The sequence below is a fragment of the Hippoglossus stenolepis genome, chromosome 3 (genome assembly GCF_022539355.2).
Source record: "Hippoglossus stenolepis isolate QCI-W04-F060 chromosome 3, HSTE1.2, whole genome shotgun sequence".
NCBI classification, from domain to species: Eukaryota; Metazoa; Chordata; class Actinopteri; order Pleuronectiformes; family Pleuronectidae; genus Hippoglossus; species Hippoglossus stenolepis.
Genome location: NC_061485.1, coordinates 26,376,816 through 26,393,990, shown reverse-complemented (window position 1 = coordinate 26,393,990; position 17,175 = coordinate 26,376,816). Strand labels below are relative to the sequence as shown.

The window sequence follows — 17,175 nt, the reverse complement described above, 5'->3', positions numbered from 1 at the left end:
TGTGAATGCCCGGTATCACATTGAGGCAAGAGCAGGATCTCAATCACAAAGGAGGCAAAGACAGGAAGTAAACTAAAAGATTCAAAAGCTTCAAAGTCAAACAGGAACTAATAGATTTCGAAAATTCAAAGAGAGATATAAATCCAAATATACAAAACCAACCCAAAGTTTCACATAAATCAAAAGTCTTAACCAGATAAATCAAAAGTTCAAAAACAAATCTAAAGTCTTTCAAAATGTTCATAACAAAAGTTCAAAACAGGGGCAGAATCATGACAGATAATAACACATCATCTTTTCCAGTTTTGGTAAATAAGTAGCATGAGCTAGATTATTGTAATTATCCCACAATGAGACAAAGTACATCTTGCAATAAAATCATAAAGATAATCAACTCATGCAAACCAACACAAGACACCAGAGAAATACGATAGCGTGACACACTGCCACAAAATTAAAGTTGCAAATTTCCCGCAGATAATTTTTTTAATTTCTTTTGTGGTGGTGGTGTTTTCTAATCTAAAATAGTCTGACAATAGGGTTCATTACATGTCACTACTGTAAGCAGCTGGTATTTTAAGCCAGTAAGTCATCTTCAAAGAACAGAAACACAGCCCACCACTATCTGCTATAAATATTCACTCTACACCTCCCATCCCCACTAAAGGTCTCATGTTATATGTCAAAGGCTGAGCTCCAGGGGTGAAGTGCAGTCGCCGATTGCAGGCTGTGCTTTTCCAAGTCTTACCAGATAATCTACTGTCTGTAGTTTGCAGTAGCTCTATTTTATTTTTTGCTCAAGATGTTGTGCTGGGCTTCACATGGCGAATTACTGACATTGTCTGGCAGAGGCTGCCTCCTCTCATCTGTCATCTGGTAGCAGTTGGGTTCAGAGCGACTACCAGACAGTGAGCAAGGTCAATGCAAGAACACCAGCCTGACACCAGGACTGAAGACGTCTGCCGCAAAGGTTTGATCCTTCTTCAACGGCAACATTTACATTGATTTAGATCATAAGAATTCGACTGGTGGTCTTGTCAAGTAATTGCTCTTTTGTCTATAAATGTGTGATTGTAATGTAGGTATTTGCATATGTAGTGTGAAATGATGTAACAATTCGGTTATGCATTGGTTGGTCTGTTTCTCAAGGTGATTGTATGTGACGAACATGGCTGACACTTGTGATAAATGGCAGCAGAGATGTTGTGGTGAGAGGAGTGGGGTCCAGCTTCAGTTCATCAGTGGCTCCAGCAGCGTTTCCACCTCTAAAACCACCACCATCCGTCTTCGGGACATTTATGACCCCAAGCCTCAAACGCCCAAACCTCCTGTTCGGATCCGCCCTCCGCCACCCAGAACCCCCGCAGTGAAGGAGCCCAGTTTAACGCCCGGCTCCACCACCGAGCCCCCGGTGAGGACGATCATGAGGAGACGAGCTCAGTCTCTACCTTCGTCTGCAGAGAGGACGAAAGGGCTCCGGAGCCCGCAGGTGCGCTTCGTGGACTCGCTGGGCCTGGAGTTAGAGGAAGTGAAGGTCTTCAAAGTTCAAGAGCACCCATTGATCCCCCAACACGTTATGTTCAGACTCCTGATGAGCTCTGAGCTGGCTTTTCGGAAGTCCCAGGAGCTGTCCCTGCCGTACTTCAAACCCTGTTTCCCAGAAAACATGGCAGCTCAGCCCGACTTCCAGAAGCGTCTCTGCACTCAGAGTGTGTGTCTGCAGCAGGTCCTGTGTTCAGAGCAGGGGATCACAGGCACCATACAGGTACTGAATCTAGCTTATGAGAAAAAGGTCACAGTACACTACTCTTTCACCAACTGGAGAACACATACAGAGGCAGGTGCATGCTGGGTATCGAGTGTGAACCACGGGGAGCACGGCGCTCCAGAGGCAGACACCTTCAGGTTTCGTCTGCCGGTGCCGCCCTTCATTTTGCAGCCAGGAGCTGTGTTGGAATTTGCCGTCCGCTACCATGTGAGAGGATCTGATTACTGGGACAACAACAATGGACACAATTACAAACTGTCGTGCCACAGCTACAAAGTGATTGTGCCGAGGGAGTGTGAGGACAGCATGCTGCATTTTACCTGAGTGTCCACACGGGGGAGCTGTACAATACTGTACAGATTACCAATGTGTCCTTTACTTTAGTATAAACACTACTGGAATTTAATCAAGTATTAACATCAGTACTTCTTCTCCACTCCACTTAATCTAAGAGCTAGATACTAATCAGATTCTGAATTTAAATGAAAACCATATATCTGTTTATAAAGTATTAAGTGTTGTCAGAGATGACACATACAATTTTTGTATAAACTTTATCTTAACCAGTCACAACCTTTAAATCAGAGGCTCTCACATTTTTCTCTGCCAAGGACTACCTACAAGAGAAAACATATTCTGGGGACCTCCTCATTTATGTCAAGATTCAAGATTCAAGAGTTTATTGTCATATGCACAACGATTACATTAAGCAGTCGCTTGCAATGAAATGCTTGGCTCACAGGCTCGCTTATAGCAATGCTCAGAATATTACAAGCAGAAAAAATATCGAGTAAAATAAGATAAAATAGAATATCAAAATTTAAAATAGAAAATAAAATATACATATCTAAAATATATATATACACCTAAAGAAAAAAAGAAAAACAATAGTGCAAGTGTGTGCAATAGTGCAAATATGCTACGGTGCAGAGTTAGTGGAATTATGACAGATTGGAGGAGTTTAAAAGTCTTATGCCCTTGGAATATTTTGACATGGCCTAATACACTTCTACGTATCAAAATGTTTTCACCATGTCAACACAGAATATCAATATATCGTGATCTTTTTAATGGACGAATCTGGAAACGTTTCACGGACCCCCTGAAAGTGTGCCACAGACCCCTAGGGGTCCTCGGACCCTCATTTTAACAACCACTGATTTAAATTATACTTACATACTAACTCATCAGTGATTATAATTGTGTAATGACATCAAACTGCCCTGCTACTTGATTGACTTTTTGAATAAGGACATTTACTTGTAATTAAGTATTTCAGTACCCCTGGTGGTTTCGTTAGTCACCACAGTGCGGTGATGTAGGAGTGTATCCCCGGGGCCCCATGACATCACAGCTGGATGTGGAGAAAGCTGCAACAAAGCTTTTTTCGGACCTCACCTGTATCAAAGCATGTGTCTCCTGAGCAAACACAGCTCTGATGACAAGTCGACTGGACATCCTGTGTAAAGTTGGTGTATTGGCCCTTTAAACCACTCCAGTGTGTTTGAAGTCATACCAGGTTGCTGTGTTCCTGCTGGGCTTTCATTTAGATTAAACCCCCACCACCTCTGAACAGACCCACACAAGAATCTGCTCACTCTGCACTCTAGCAAGTAGTGACTCAATTTAATGATCGTCAGCGTGATGTGGAAAAACAGTGTCGTCGTGTCTGAACACAAAGCAACAAATCCATATTCTCTGTTGATTTCACACAGATGCAGACAATGTAATGATCTGTTTGCAACCTGAGCAGTTTGTTTACCCTCTGATATAACAGTGTTTGACCTGTTATCTTGTTTGTAAGTGACTGGTTCCTTCCCCTGACAGGGTCTGACCTTTCACCAGAAAAGTTTCCACTGACACCGCTGCCCAGATTCCAGCGCTTTCTGGCAGCCTGCGATGTTTGGCTCATACGAGGACATGCTTCTATCTGCATGAGTCACTGCAGCTGTGTGACGTGTTGCTCCAAACATGATCTCAGCTATCTCACCAACCAGAAATCTGCTGAGCATGTCAGGTTTTTTCGACATCAATCAGAAAAATTATGGAATGTTTTGTTAAGGCCACAGTTTGAGATTCAAACAGTAGCTTATTTATCTTATAATGGTCTGTAGTGGGAATAAGTCCATTTTCTGAGAGATGATTTCAATCTGTTTTTGATGTCAATGACTTTATGAATTAGCCAGAATAAATTGACACTCGTCTTACTTCTACGTCAATCAATCCAATTTGATTTGTAAAGCCCATATTCACAAACCACAATTTGCCTCATGGGGCATAACAAGGTGTGACAGTGTGAGGAAAAATGTAGAAACCTCGGAGAGAGTCACAAGTGAGGGATCCCTCTCCCAGGACAGAGGGAAGTGCAGTGAAGCGTAAAGCAGAGATGTATTCTGTCTTCTTATGATTCTCGCACCCAACTGCAAAAAGATAATTAACTCAAGATATCAATTAATTCAATACAGAGTCATATATAGGCTCCATTACTCATTCTACTCATCTTCCTCACCACTTTGTATCAAATGCAAACAATCTGATGGAACACTGAGTCATGTGTCTTGGTTTTGTACAAAAGTTGGGTTTTGGATGCTTTTCGGTAATACATATGATTAACCCTTACAGGCTGGTCACACCAGCTAGATACTCTGAGTCATTCAAAACGTGTGTAGATCTATTATTAAGTGGTCAATACTGAGAGAGTCCTACTTCAGGTCTGAAACAATGAAAGATGTCTCTTGACACTGGGCTCACAGAGTTCTCTATGAGTTTTCTAAGTCACTGTGCGGCAGGAACCCTGTAGACACCTCAATGGCTTTAAGTTTTTTTAATATACATGCGATTTAAACTTTGATGTGATTATGGATGACAGCCATAGGTTCATCTGTTTTTTGTTTTTTTTGTCGAAATGTCTCTGAAAATGCTTTTAATAAAAACAACATTTCTGCCTGAAAAGCTTGAAAATAATCTGACTAACCATATTTTTTTCACTTGTTCTGAGGAAAAGTCAATATTATCATGAATTATAAAAATCATTAATAATCTACTTTTACTTCAGCAAAACATGTCATGCATTTAATTTAACTTAAGTAAATCATCTGAAAAGTTTTCCCACAACAAAAGGAAATTGTTTTTAAATGTAATATTAATAACTAAATCATTCATTCCCCTTACATCTGTAATTTATGTTTTGTGTTATGTTTTTTGTTTTGTGGGGGGAGCAGATACATTGTTATCTCTCACTCCAGGAATGCTGACAATGTCGTGTGTAAATTCGAGGAAATCATATGTAGCAATTATGGAACACAAGATGGCGCCATTGTTCAAATCTAAGACTCTAGATGTCCCATTTAAAACACAATTTCTAACTAGACTTCTTCGTATACTGCCGGGCCATTTAATCTAAAACACTAAGTAAGTAACAACTAAACGTAGTTGCCAAAAATAAATGCAGCAGATTAAAAAGTGGCATATTTTCTTGTGAAATGAAGTGAAAAGTTAGAAGAGAGTAACGTCAAATTCAAACACCCAAGTAAATAAACAACTTGCAACTTAACTATGCATTTTCCCTTTTGTCCACAGTCAGTTGTATAAGCCATCATATCATCAGCTTTTTTGCAATAATATTAAATATGATATAGGTTATGGGCTGAGTTATGAGGTGTATTTTTTTCTTTGCTCTCCAGGGGGGCATTCGTAACCTGGCAACCCTCGCTTGGCCTCTCTTGTCTGTACAGTTGCTTGTAATTACTGGATTCACAGAAGATGATTTATTCTATTGTAGCAGTCATAATTATGGATAAAGGGATGTGTGAGGCAGTGAACCACAGACTGTAGCACAACCACAGCGATGCAGCAACAACAGGCCTCGGTATCCTCTGCTCTTGAAATGAAATCATCTGAACATTTCTTACAGTTGCAGCTGAAGAGTCCCCCCCCCCCTCTGGGTCCTGCGGGGCTGCCATGGTGCTCGTTTGTGTGGATGTTCTTCACCCAACAGTCATGGCTGTCACGCCACTGTGTGGTCGGGGTGCTCGTCCACGCAGCCTCGCAGCGCTGAGCCTGTATTTGGGGCTGTCATCCTGCATTTAGTTATATAAGAAGGCTCCATATTAGGAGGAGAGATGATGCTCCGCAGTGACGTGAGCTCTGGGGACTGGCTGCATGTAAACTGGTGCATCATTGTGCGTCCCAGTGATTGAGTTACATCACTAAAACACCAGTATGGCCTGTGTGGTTTGGAATAAAAGAGCCGTCACTCATATTGTCTAAAGCATGTGACTGATTTCCTTACATCAGTATTTATTTGTGGAGGCAATTTGCTGCTATAAAGGCTAATGGGTGTTAAAAAACACCTTACAGCTTGTGGGTGTTGTTGAGAAATAGTGACGTTGTGTGCTATTCTCATACATGGCACCTGAAGTGCTGGCCAAGTGAGTTCAGGAATATACAGTATGGAAAAAAGCAAATGACGCAACTTTAAGACAATTCTTGCATCAGAATGTCATCACAGTTACATTTGGCTGAAAACAGCAGAACATATGTTGAGTGTGTGTGTGTTCCTCTTTGGCCTCCACCCACCTGAGGGACACCCGGAAGTCGGGATATCCCCCATCACACCCTATAGAGCATCTCTTGTTCCTCCCACGCAGCAGCACCACCTCCCAGCCACAGGTTCCTGAGACTGGACCAGACTCCATCAGCCGCCCCAGCTCGATTCATTAATCCAGACGGTGAGCGGTCCTGGACTCACACGCAGTGTAAACTGGAGCTGCCATCTGTTCCTGCACCAGGGCCAGGGCGGGGAGTGTGACTCACATATAACGTGCATGTTGATGTCACAGAAAGAGCTCAAATCAACACATTGCCGATGTGAACGTGCCAGAGACAGAGATGATCCCACACCAGGGTTGAATTAATTTCTTTTTTGTATTTTTATGTAATACCAGGTAAGAGGCTTCCGCCTTCTGAAAGAGGCTTTACAACGACCTCATGTGCACCTACATTATTTGAATGTCTTTGTCTGGGAACAACGTGCTCAGGCAGAACTATGAGGTCACATCTCAGTAGAACAAAGGCCTGTTTCTCTGCCTCTTGTTCCTCTGCCAGTGTCAGGCAGCAGTTATTAGATGAACAGCCAAACGCAGTCAGGTGAACTTGTTTTCACGAGGGTCTTTAACCTAAATAACCTTCTAATGCAAGTCATGCCTGTCCTCATTTATCAGAGATTTACCTGTAGCAGGTCACTGCCTGCACATTTTACACTGATTTCTGCTTGATCCGACGCTATGAGGTGAATGTGACATCAGTATAATTATCTGCATACGTAAGCATAAAAATAATTAAGAAATTAATCTGTTGGGATTACAACCCTCTATGACGCTCAGTCAGTAATTATCACCCTAATTCTGACACTTTCTAATCACATTTTTACATGTAGCACATTTCTACCACTAGTGCAGTGTCAGCTCTAAACCAGCCTGCTTGAAATGTTCAGTTTTCTTGTCCTGTTCTGGAGCTACTTCAGAATTATTACTTGTCATTAGCTCCTCAAACAGTTCTACAATAAACTGTCACTTTTTATTGTTTGTGTACCTGTCGTTGTGTGCACAGCTTTTTATAAACAGTCTATGGTTCAGAGTAAAGTTAGAAAACTTTGTGTTCATCCTACTTGGTTTATCTGCAATGAAAACTTTATAGTAAATGTTTTTTATAAAATGAAACTGAATTAGCTTTATTACTGTTCACGTGTGGTTTATAGAAGTTTGAATGATTTACTTGACTTGTTTAATTTTTTCATACATTGTATGTTGGCTATTTCAGATCTGTCACAAGCGACACTAACTTCAGACCCAAGTTCACAACTTCTCAAAATCAGAGCTCTGTAATTTAGCTCCATATAAAGGAGCAAAACGAATGTTGTGCTCTGACTTTAAAGACAAATTACCAAACCAAGTGATTCAATGAATGTTGTTGCCACTGTTGATCAGCACCCATGGTGTGTCAGTCCGTCTGTATCAGTCTGATATGGTAAAATAAAATTATCAAATTATTTAAATGATCTGGCAGCGATTTTGACCCGAGGTTTTACCCAGTTGTCGACCACTGCTGTAGTTTATTTGTGGACATGTTCAACTCGGTCCAGACTGAAGGCCAATGCCCCGCCCACACTGACTGCTACAGAGCGCTGGTCGCCTGTTTATTCAAATTATATTTATAATGAACCTATCACATCAATTCGCACCAAATCTTAACACTTCACCTTCTCTGGCCATGAGGAAAGTTAGTTGGCAGATGATGTGATATTAAAATATGAAAAAGACTCCAAACTACACAAGAGACCAAACAGAGTTTGTTACAAATTGAAAACCTGTATTGTGCAGACAATAAATAGTGCTTACAAAGGGATTTCTGTTGTACACAGACAAGGTTTCTGTTTAAGAACATTTACACTGTCGATATGAAACGCAACCATCAACTGAATCAGTGAGACTCCGACACAGCTTGGGGATGTGACTACTGATACTGGAGTGGGACTGGTCGACTTGGTCACATGCACGTTTTCCCCACGTGTGGCATCAAAAAAACGACATTGTTCAAAAAAAGTCTGTTTACAAAAAAAAGAAGTCTCTGCTTGTCTATGGCAAATTCATGACCTCGCCTCTTCCCAATCCTCCGACAGGGTAAAAGTGAGGGTGATGGAGATGTTCCTCTGAGCAGAAAGTGGAGCTCGCTCGCATGCCCCCCTTCCACTAGCAGCTCCGTGTCTAGAGACATAGCCTCCAAGGTGGGCTGGACCCCAATATCAGGACACCCACTGACTGTGGGCCAGGGCGCTGGAAGACTCCGTGCAAAGGTCTTCACTGACAGAACCAGGTTTCAGCAACTCTTCACAGAAGAAACCTTGCTAAGGCCGGTGGAACCTGCAAGGACGAGAAAAGAGGGGGAGTGAATGTGGGCCAAAATCTTCACTTAGTCATCAATCAAGAGTCCTATTATTGGCCCAAAAGACAGTGCAGCCAATGGCTTCTCCTCCAAAAAATGGGGGCTTGCGTAAGCACAACCCCGGCTAATTCAAGGTTTGTCCTTTTTTTAGCTACACACGGTCTTGACATAAGCGAAACGTAAGCTAAATTTGGGGCGGACATTCATTATAGTGGAGAGGTGGTGCAAAAGGGTGCAACTTTCTCATCTCGAGGGGCCTGGCTGCAGCTAAATTTAAGCTCCAGTCTGCAGGGTGTGCACTCATTGATGTGAGACTGTAAGTCTTTGCACAATGTCATACCGGCCCCCCCGACAAAAGGAGCGCACGCGCACATTTACCTCGTCAGATGCTTGCTCGATGAGTGAACTTCCATCTCATTACTCTTGAACTCGTTCAGCTCCTTCCGTATCGCCGCCTGCCAACAGAAGCAACATGAAGCGTGAGCCCAGGTGCGGCCCCTCATACATCGATGATCATGTGGTCAACCTCAAACCAGGATGTTGTGAAAAAGCAGAGACATCTGTTGTTTAGGCGCCAATTATGAAAGCTTAACTGGGTTTTCTGTAGTAGAGGAGTGTTTGGCCAACAGGAGGTTTATATGAGAAACACTTATCATGTGGGAGACAGGATTTCTGCAGGAGTTACATTTAGGACATAGTATAGAGAGAGTTTGTTTATCAATTTTATATTTAACTAATAAATATATCTATACAGGCATTGAGAGAAGTACCTCAAATGTTCAGAGAAAGCCTTTCTTGATTTCATCTCATTGTTTATTTTCATTTCTGTTCTTTTATTGATTTGCATAACTTGTTGTTTCACTTGTTGTGAATTACTTTGTAGCTGTGTTGAAAAGTGTTGTATAAATAAAGTTTAGAAGAGGATATAAAGTTTATTATATGACCTACTATAAGTTATTATGTCATATACTCCCAACCAGTGTATATAACAACAGATTCTAATCTTAGTAAAAGTCCCGCTAAGGGCTGAATCTTAATTCAGTGTTTTTTCTTTTAGGATTTTTCAAGACCAGATATCCTGGACAGAGGTTGACCACACTTCTAGTTCACAAAAGTTGTCAGAGTATAGTCACTGAATCAAAATGTTCTACTATTTAAAAGGTCAGTGTTGCTGATCACCAGAGGTGTTTTTTATATCCACCTTATCAGAGGCTGACAGTCTGGTCCAAGGCTTGTCAGCTCGCCTGTCATAGTCCTGAGCTTTGGCCACTTCCACGTAGTCACTGAAGCGGATCAGGATCTTTCTGTCCCGCAGCTCGTCCACCGTCGGCCGCTGGTTCAGCTGTAGGACACACAACTGTCAGCGCTCGCTCTCCACAGCATCATCAAAGCAATTTAAGAGACTATAGTGATAGAAAAATGTCAAAAACAGGAGCAGCTTAGGTATTGAGGTTCTGTTTTGACTGGTTGACAGTTCCCTGCGGCGCCTAATGTGTATGTGTGGGTGTGTGTGTGTGTGTGGCCTAAATGTGGGATTAAACCGATGTGACTCAAGGACATTGCTCAAATCATCACTGCCGCCTACCTTTCTGTTCAGCCGCTGTTTGATTTCCCTCCTCTCCTCCTGCTCTGTCTGGTCATTTCTCTCTGTTGACACAAGGAAAGACGAACATTACAACCAAACTGCTGAAATCATTTAATTACCCTGGACTATATTTCCATGGTGGTGGACATCAGACAGATTTGTCCTTCTTGGATCAGCTCAGTCAGTGTGCAGACTGTTGGGTAAACAGACGGCTGTCACTGTCGTGGGACCAGACAGTTGATGAAGTCTGTGATTAACGGAGCTAATGTGTCCGATCCTCCTCACAATCAATAGTGCTAAGTGAGCCAGTCTGTAATAGTGCTGAGGACGGGACTCATGCCCTCTTGGACTGACTCCAGCTCTCTGTGTGAGTTAGAGAGTGGGACACGGGCAGATCAGAGCACTAATAGGATTCATCTTTATTAGATAAAGATTACTCGATGTCCCTCTCATTCTAATTAAAAAATGAAAGCACACATCTCTCTCTGAACACAATGTGACAGGAACGGATGATTGAATTGATTTGCATTTTTTAAGGTCTTTAGCTGCCAAGACCCAAAAGAAAACTCACATATTGCTTCATAGGAAAAATATATATCAAATTTTAAGATTCTTTTCCAAAAAGTGTTTTCATGTATTTGATGAAATCCCTTCCTCTATCCTTAGGTCACTGATTGTAATGACCTAGAATGGCACATGTAGGTTGAAGGTTGCTAGGAAACTAGGAAAATCATTTCTTTAAACCTGAGTTAATACCTGAATCTGACTTTTGGAAAAATACATATTTGAGCTGTTGAAGTGGACTAGCAACTGAGACTGGCACCTGTCGCTGTCTGAGAGTCATTTCACTCTCTGAACACAATGTGACAGTAATGCAGGATTCAATTGATCTACATTATTTTAAGGTCTTTATTTTGTCAGTGGAGGTGCTGTGGTTCAGGATGAGTGTCCTGACAGCAGGAGGTTGGGTTTAGCTTCAACATGTTAATAAGCAGAGGAAGAGAGAGAGAGAAAGAGAGACACACAGAGACAGAGAGAGAGAGAGAGAGAGAGAGAGAGCCGGAGACGGAGCCGGTGACGAAACAGACAGCTGCCACTCACAGGTGGCTCGTCTCTGCTGGGAGGAACAGTCAGTACTAATGTGGGAATTCAGTCCTCACATGGCTGTTTCATAATTGTTCTGCACTGTCAGGGACATTGGGACGAGTTTCACAGCTCGAAAAGCTACAATCTCACACATTTTCCCCGAGGAAGTAGAACTTTACGACAGAACCATGAGCTGAAGTCATTTTTAAGAAGTCAAATGTGAGGAGAAGTGCTGATGGAGAAGATGAACAGAACTACAATTAACAAACTGAGACTTTTAAACCTTCTAGAAATACTGAAGTAGGATGAATATTACAGTGATTTGGGGATTTTATGATCAGGAGTCCTATCATAACTTCTGGGCAAAAAATCATGTCACTTTGTTTTCTTATTCTTCTTCTAACACATGCAGCAGAAGTACTTAAAGTAATGACAAATGCTGCTTTTTTATGGAAATGTTTTCTGTTATAGTGTAAGCACTGACATTATTCCAAAATATTATTTGAAAACTATTGTTTTTACACAATATTAAGAATAATAGATCTAATTGACATAAAATGAATGACTTATTTTGAATCATTTACTTAATATAAGTGTAAAACATTAGTTTAAAGTAACTTTTGATATGAATATTGAAGAATTTCTGTCCACTTATTGTGATTTTTAAAATAAATGAAAGCTCTATACTTTATGTAGAAACATCTTCACTAAATGACAAAGTAAAAGAGGGCCGTTGATCAGCACACACACACAGAAACACTTCTGATCACAGAGTTATCGATAAGAGCCTGTATATGTCTCGCTGATGTCTGAACTTACGCTTCAGGATGTTGCGGCTCTCCAGCTCCTCCACCGCCGGCCTCTGGCTCAGTCTCCTGCGGAAAAACACCAGGATCACGTTCTGGACCATGTCTACTCCTCCTCTGCTGGAGCTGGCGTCTCCAGCCTGCTCCGCATAAAGTCTCTACAAGTCTTTCACACCACTACCACTAGCACTGTGGAAGCTGGGGCCGGGGCGGAGCGCGCCGCGATCCGCGCATCCGGAGCGCACACACCGCGTCCCCCCTCGAGCCCAGGCACCGGGTTAGTGTGCTGGTAACACGTTTAAGGATCCACATCGGGGAGGGAAAGTCCGACTGTGCGTTTGAAAGCACGCGTCACAGCCAGTTTAATGAAGAGAAGCTAAGTAAAGCAGCTTGGTCTGGAGGTTCCAGGAGTTTGAGAGGGAGGAGCGCTGCTTGTATATTCCCCGTGTGAGCGATGCTGAGCGCAGAGCGGAGTGAGTGGTGCAGCGGCTCCTGCACAGCCTTTAGCACAAGCACTGATGTGGAGGGGTGGGACTGAGGAGGAGATTCCCCATGCACACACACACACACACACACACAAAGGGGAGTTGCTTGACAGCTCTATCAGGAAAATCCAGTGGACTCATAGCAGGGATGGACCCATTTAAACAGGCATTTTTTATACTTTATCAATATTTGTAACATAAGCACGTTGCAGTTTGTGAAGTATGTGAGATGGTATGGAGATGTGGGTTTCCGAGAAAACATAAAGCAAAATGTGCAACATGTAAGACATCATATGATGCACTGATAAAAGAACATTTTGCTAACCCTACCCTAACCCCCCCAAAAAGTGTTTACACCTAAATTAGTTAAGAATAAGTTCTTTCAAATTAAAGTATAGCCTTCATACAACTTGTTAACTTTAAGCTGAAGAAACAACTTAATAAGTCTGTATGTTACCGATTGACGTGTTTTTTTAGGTTGGTGCAACAATTTTCTTTTATCAGTGTAATGAGCGCAGCATCAACAGGAGGTAAAAGCACCAAATATTTTATGAAGATAAAAATGTTCATATGAGGCAATATTGATAATTATCATGTTGAACGTCACGTTATTTATTTTACTGATGTTTGCTCCATGGGTGAGGGCTGTGGTTTTAAACTCTTCTGTGAGCAGAGAATGACAAACACTTGATAAACAGCAAAACCTTTTGTAAATCGGAGGTAGATCAACTATGTGTTCAACCTCCTCAATGTGTTTACAGAATGCAAAAGCAAAGTGAGGAGGTTTAACACATAATTGATCTCCCTCCGATTTGTAAAATGTTTTCTAGACTTTTATTATATTTCTATAGATAAAAGTTGCATAATTGATTTTTTTTTTTTGCCCAGCCATACTGCTCTGTATTGTTTTTGACATTTGGTGGCTCAGTCACAAGACAAAGTGAAAAAATGGACACATCACCACTTCCCAGATCTTTGTCTTCAAATGGATTTTGTCTGGCCGTCAGTCCAAAACCCATGTCATTCCAAGAAAAGATAAACATCTGCACACATGACAACTCCAACCAGCAAATGTCTTTTTTGCTTGATAAATCACTTAAATTATTATTTATAATCAAAATGTCTTACTCAATGATTACTCAACAGTTTTTCATTGTAACACCAGATTAAGCCTGTGTCAGTGCTCACCCTTCCACATCACCTGAATTATAGGATTCTACGCATGACTTTCCAAGATAAATCTCCCCTCCGCCCACAGCACACTCACATTTACTACACAGCTGGCAACAATACTCACATATTGCCTCATATAAGAAACAAACGTTTAATGTTAAGATTTATCTAAAAACAGTTTCTATGTATTTCATAAAACACCTTCCTCGATCATTTGGTGACTGATATCAATCAACTAAAATGGCAAATGAAGGTAGCTAGTTTGATTCCTTGGACCAATTAGAATATAAGGTTTAATTGCTGATAATGGCACAGCTCTGTCCTACAAATGCTCAACACAGTAACAATTTTACAAACTGAGTTAAAACCTGATTCTGACTTTTTTTTGTTTTATTTTACACAAAATATCAAAGCATAAAATATTGTATTTAAATGCTGTGAAAACAGCAGTTTTATTAATTAGCATATATTGCAAAACGGAGCCAAACACCATAGCCGTAATGAATGTACTCTGGGTTTATGATATGAGAGAAACAGAGAACAAGACTGTATACATATACATGACCACTCCCCAAAAAAGAAGCCAAATGCAAGGTATAACCATATTTAGATGTAATAATGTTGCTGAACACGGCGCGAGCGTCCAGAAACCTTGTTACCCGAAGACAACCAGTCATGACCAAAGAAAAAGGAGAACGAAAAAGGGTTCGATCTACTTTCATACTCGAACACAAGAGGAACACACCACAATGTATTCACACTCACACTGCTGGGATGTGAAACCATGGTTCACACCAGTAACAGGGACAGTCGACAGCAAACTGAGAGCGCAGAAAAAATAGATGTCAGATGTTCTGAGCAGCTCATGGGCTTGAAGTGCTGACTGTCCCCCCCCCCTCTCTTCTAAAATTACTGAGCTGGACAGAGTTTGTATGTTTTACAACAGAGTTATCTCACATCTTTAATTTGTCAAAAGCAATTACTGTTCCCTGCAGATGCTATCTGCATGTCTAGTTAGAACAAATGTGGAAGGGATATGGACATGAACATGGAGACCATTTAGGCATCTGTGACTTCACATGATTTTATACACTTGAAAAATGAGTGATCTTTTAAAGCTAGGGTTGGTAATCCTGGAAAAGCGAGCTAGAGCAGGCTACACTTTGAAAACCTGTAACCTATGCATCCCACCCCCTCCCATTCAATCTGAATGAAATGACTGGTCGTGTTTATCAAAGCTATGCAAGGGCCACTGACACCGGCTTTTTTTCTCTTTTTTTCCCAGATGACTATTTATTGATCGGGACATGAAGAGGATTTCAACAAATAAGAAAAAACATACCAATACCAAATTCAACTAATTTTATTAAAACAAAGTTCACTGTACTACTAAAATATTGTTTACTTAGGTCTCTCATTTCTCAATGCATCAAGCCTATCACCACACAAGATTGATGATAATGGTTGATTCCGTTGATATTGGACGATGATGTGAATTTCTTTCTGCCACTATTAACTAACCTGTGGTGTATTTCCATTTGGTTTCTTACCGAAACACACTGAATGTCTAACAAACATGTTGAATACATTTCATTTTTTAAATATCTGACATCCTGCAGAGTTAACATCTGTTTGTTTCACTTTGTTTATTAGCACTTTGCTACTTGCTATTGCTATTTCTTGGCATGTTGACCAACTATTCCTGTAGCTGAATTGTGGGGTAGCTTGAAACGAATGGTAGTATTTGTGTGCTTGTGCACCCATGCATTAGATGAAACAAAGGAAGCATCAACTGGAGCTTTGCAGTAGGCCCACTTTCTATGTGTACAATCTACGCAGTCACAAAAGATGCAACTTACATCTGTAATGACATGGTGCCACATATGAAATTACCTCTACCAAGATTATCAAGTGGTCATATCACAGCTCTATTCTTGTCCTGTAATGGGTTTAAGTGGTGACTGCTACTACTGAGGACTTATAAAGCAGGAGCACGGAAACGGAGGAATTGGAAGCTGGGGGGAGTCGATGTGCTAAATGGAGCAGAGCTGTGGCAGGATGTGAGGTCTGCAGCAGAAAACCTTTCAGGTCAAAAGCATTTGCCTCAGTTCACAAAGTGATTCAAATCAACTGCAGTCACACTTGTCAAACCAGAAGAAAATATATGAGATGTATTTAACAGTAGAAAAATGAGATGCTGTGGATTATAGACGAAGACAAAAATCCAAATAGCATAGAAGCAAGAGTGAGTCAGCATGTGTCTAATTTACCAAACAATCCTAATGGGCCTTTTGTCAAAGCCTCGTGCAGCGAACTGTGCTTCACAAGTGCTCACTCACTCGGTTTGGTCAGAGGTAAAAGTTCCTTGCTTGTTGGAGAACTCACCAGCCCGTCAAAGCAATGAGCTGCCTGTAAAAGCAGCGGCTGATGGAAATGTCAGGCCATGAAAAGTGGAGGAGAACGGGATGAGTCAGACGCCACGGGCCGGGCAGCAGCCAGCGGCCAGCTACTGCCCACTGAGGTGTGGTGTAATTGCTCGCTGCTTCCACTCAGTGTCAGAGCCCGTGGAAACAAGGGCCATGGTTAGATGGCCCTTGTTGAGTTAGGCTAGGACGGCCAGAGGGATGAGTTGGGGGGTAGTTGCCAGGAATAATTAAAAGGAAGCCTCTTTAAATCGTAGCCGACCAGAAGCTCAGCATTTACGTAACTTGTTTTAGTTGAAGAGTTGACCTGGATGTCTCCCTCAGTTACTGGGTCACATTAATATGAAAGACTCGAGTATCATGCTGCTTGTGTGTACTGTATATTTGCAGCATCACCTGACTCTGTTCCACCCATTAGACACTGTGGCTGAGGGGTAGAGTGGTTGTCCTCCAACCGGAAGTTCGGCGGTTTGATCCTCAATCTTCCCCATCTGTATGCTGAAGTGTCCCTGGGCAAGATACTGAACCCCATTTGTCCCTCATAGATGTTGAATGCACTTATTGTAAGTCAATGTAAGTAAAAACTCCAACTCCAGACAGGAAAAACAGCTCAGTAAATCCATGAAGAGCGTCCAGACTACCTTTTAAAAACTGCCTGCTTTAAGACTTGCTGTGCTTTTGATGATACATGAATGGGACTCATTCATGAAACCAAAAATCAATTCCATATCTAGCCAATTGTTTGTCTCCAATGCTTTGCCCTTTAGCACAGGTCCACAGATCAAGCAGGGGAACATGTCTGGCTCTTGAACAACCTGCTGGCAGCACAGTGTGGAGGAGGCAACTTCAAATAGCATAGCTTTGAACGCTGTGGACTCGTGCACATAAGCCATAAACTTTCACACTA

At 41.6% G+C, this 17,175-nt stretch overlaps 2 protein-coding genes across 3 annotated transcripts in view; one reads left to right on the top strand and one right to left on the bottom strand.

Moving 5' to 3' along the window:
* Window positions 1-664: 664 nt before the first annotated feature.
* Window positions 665-4,729, top strand: ppp1r3db (protein phosphatase 1, regulatory subunit 3Db). The gene is made up of 2 exons (XM_035151856.2): window positions 665-970; window positions 1,150-4,729. Exon 2 carries the CDS (start codon window positions 1,169-1,171, stop codon window positions 2,090-2,092), a length of 924 nt encoding a protein of 307 aa, XP_035007747.1. The 5' UTR covers window positions 665-970; window positions 1,150-1,168; the 3' UTR covers window positions 2,093-4,729.
* A 3,387-nt stretch (window positions 4,730-8,116) lies between these two features.
* phactr3b (phosphatase and actin regulator 3b) overlaps window positions 8,117-17,175 on the bottom strand; it is a 45,659-nt gene continuing 36,600 nt past the window's right edge. For both annotated transcript variants that reach the window (XM_035152782.2, XM_047339458.1), the window contains exons 9-13: window positions 12,201-12,256; window positions 10,296-10,357; window positions 9,912-10,052; window positions 9,089-9,165; window positions 8,117-8,688 (exon numbers count right to left, since the gene is read on the bottom strand). In XM_035152782.2, coding sequence (XP_035008673.2) covers window positions 8,673-8,688; window positions 9,089-9,165; window positions 9,912-10,052; window positions 10,296-10,357; window positions 12,201-12,256 — 352 coding nt within the window. In that variant the 3' untranslated portion in view covers window positions 8,117-8,672. The remainder of the gene's footprint in view (window positions 8,689-9,088; window positions 9,166-9,911; window positions 10,053-10,295; window positions 10,358-12,200; window positions 12,257-17,175) is intronic.

Coding starts and splice junctions, on each gene's coding strand:
- ppp1r3db (XM_035151856.2), top strand. CDS start 1,169: ATGGCTGACACTTGTGATAAATGGCAGCAGAGATGTTGTGGTGAGAGG.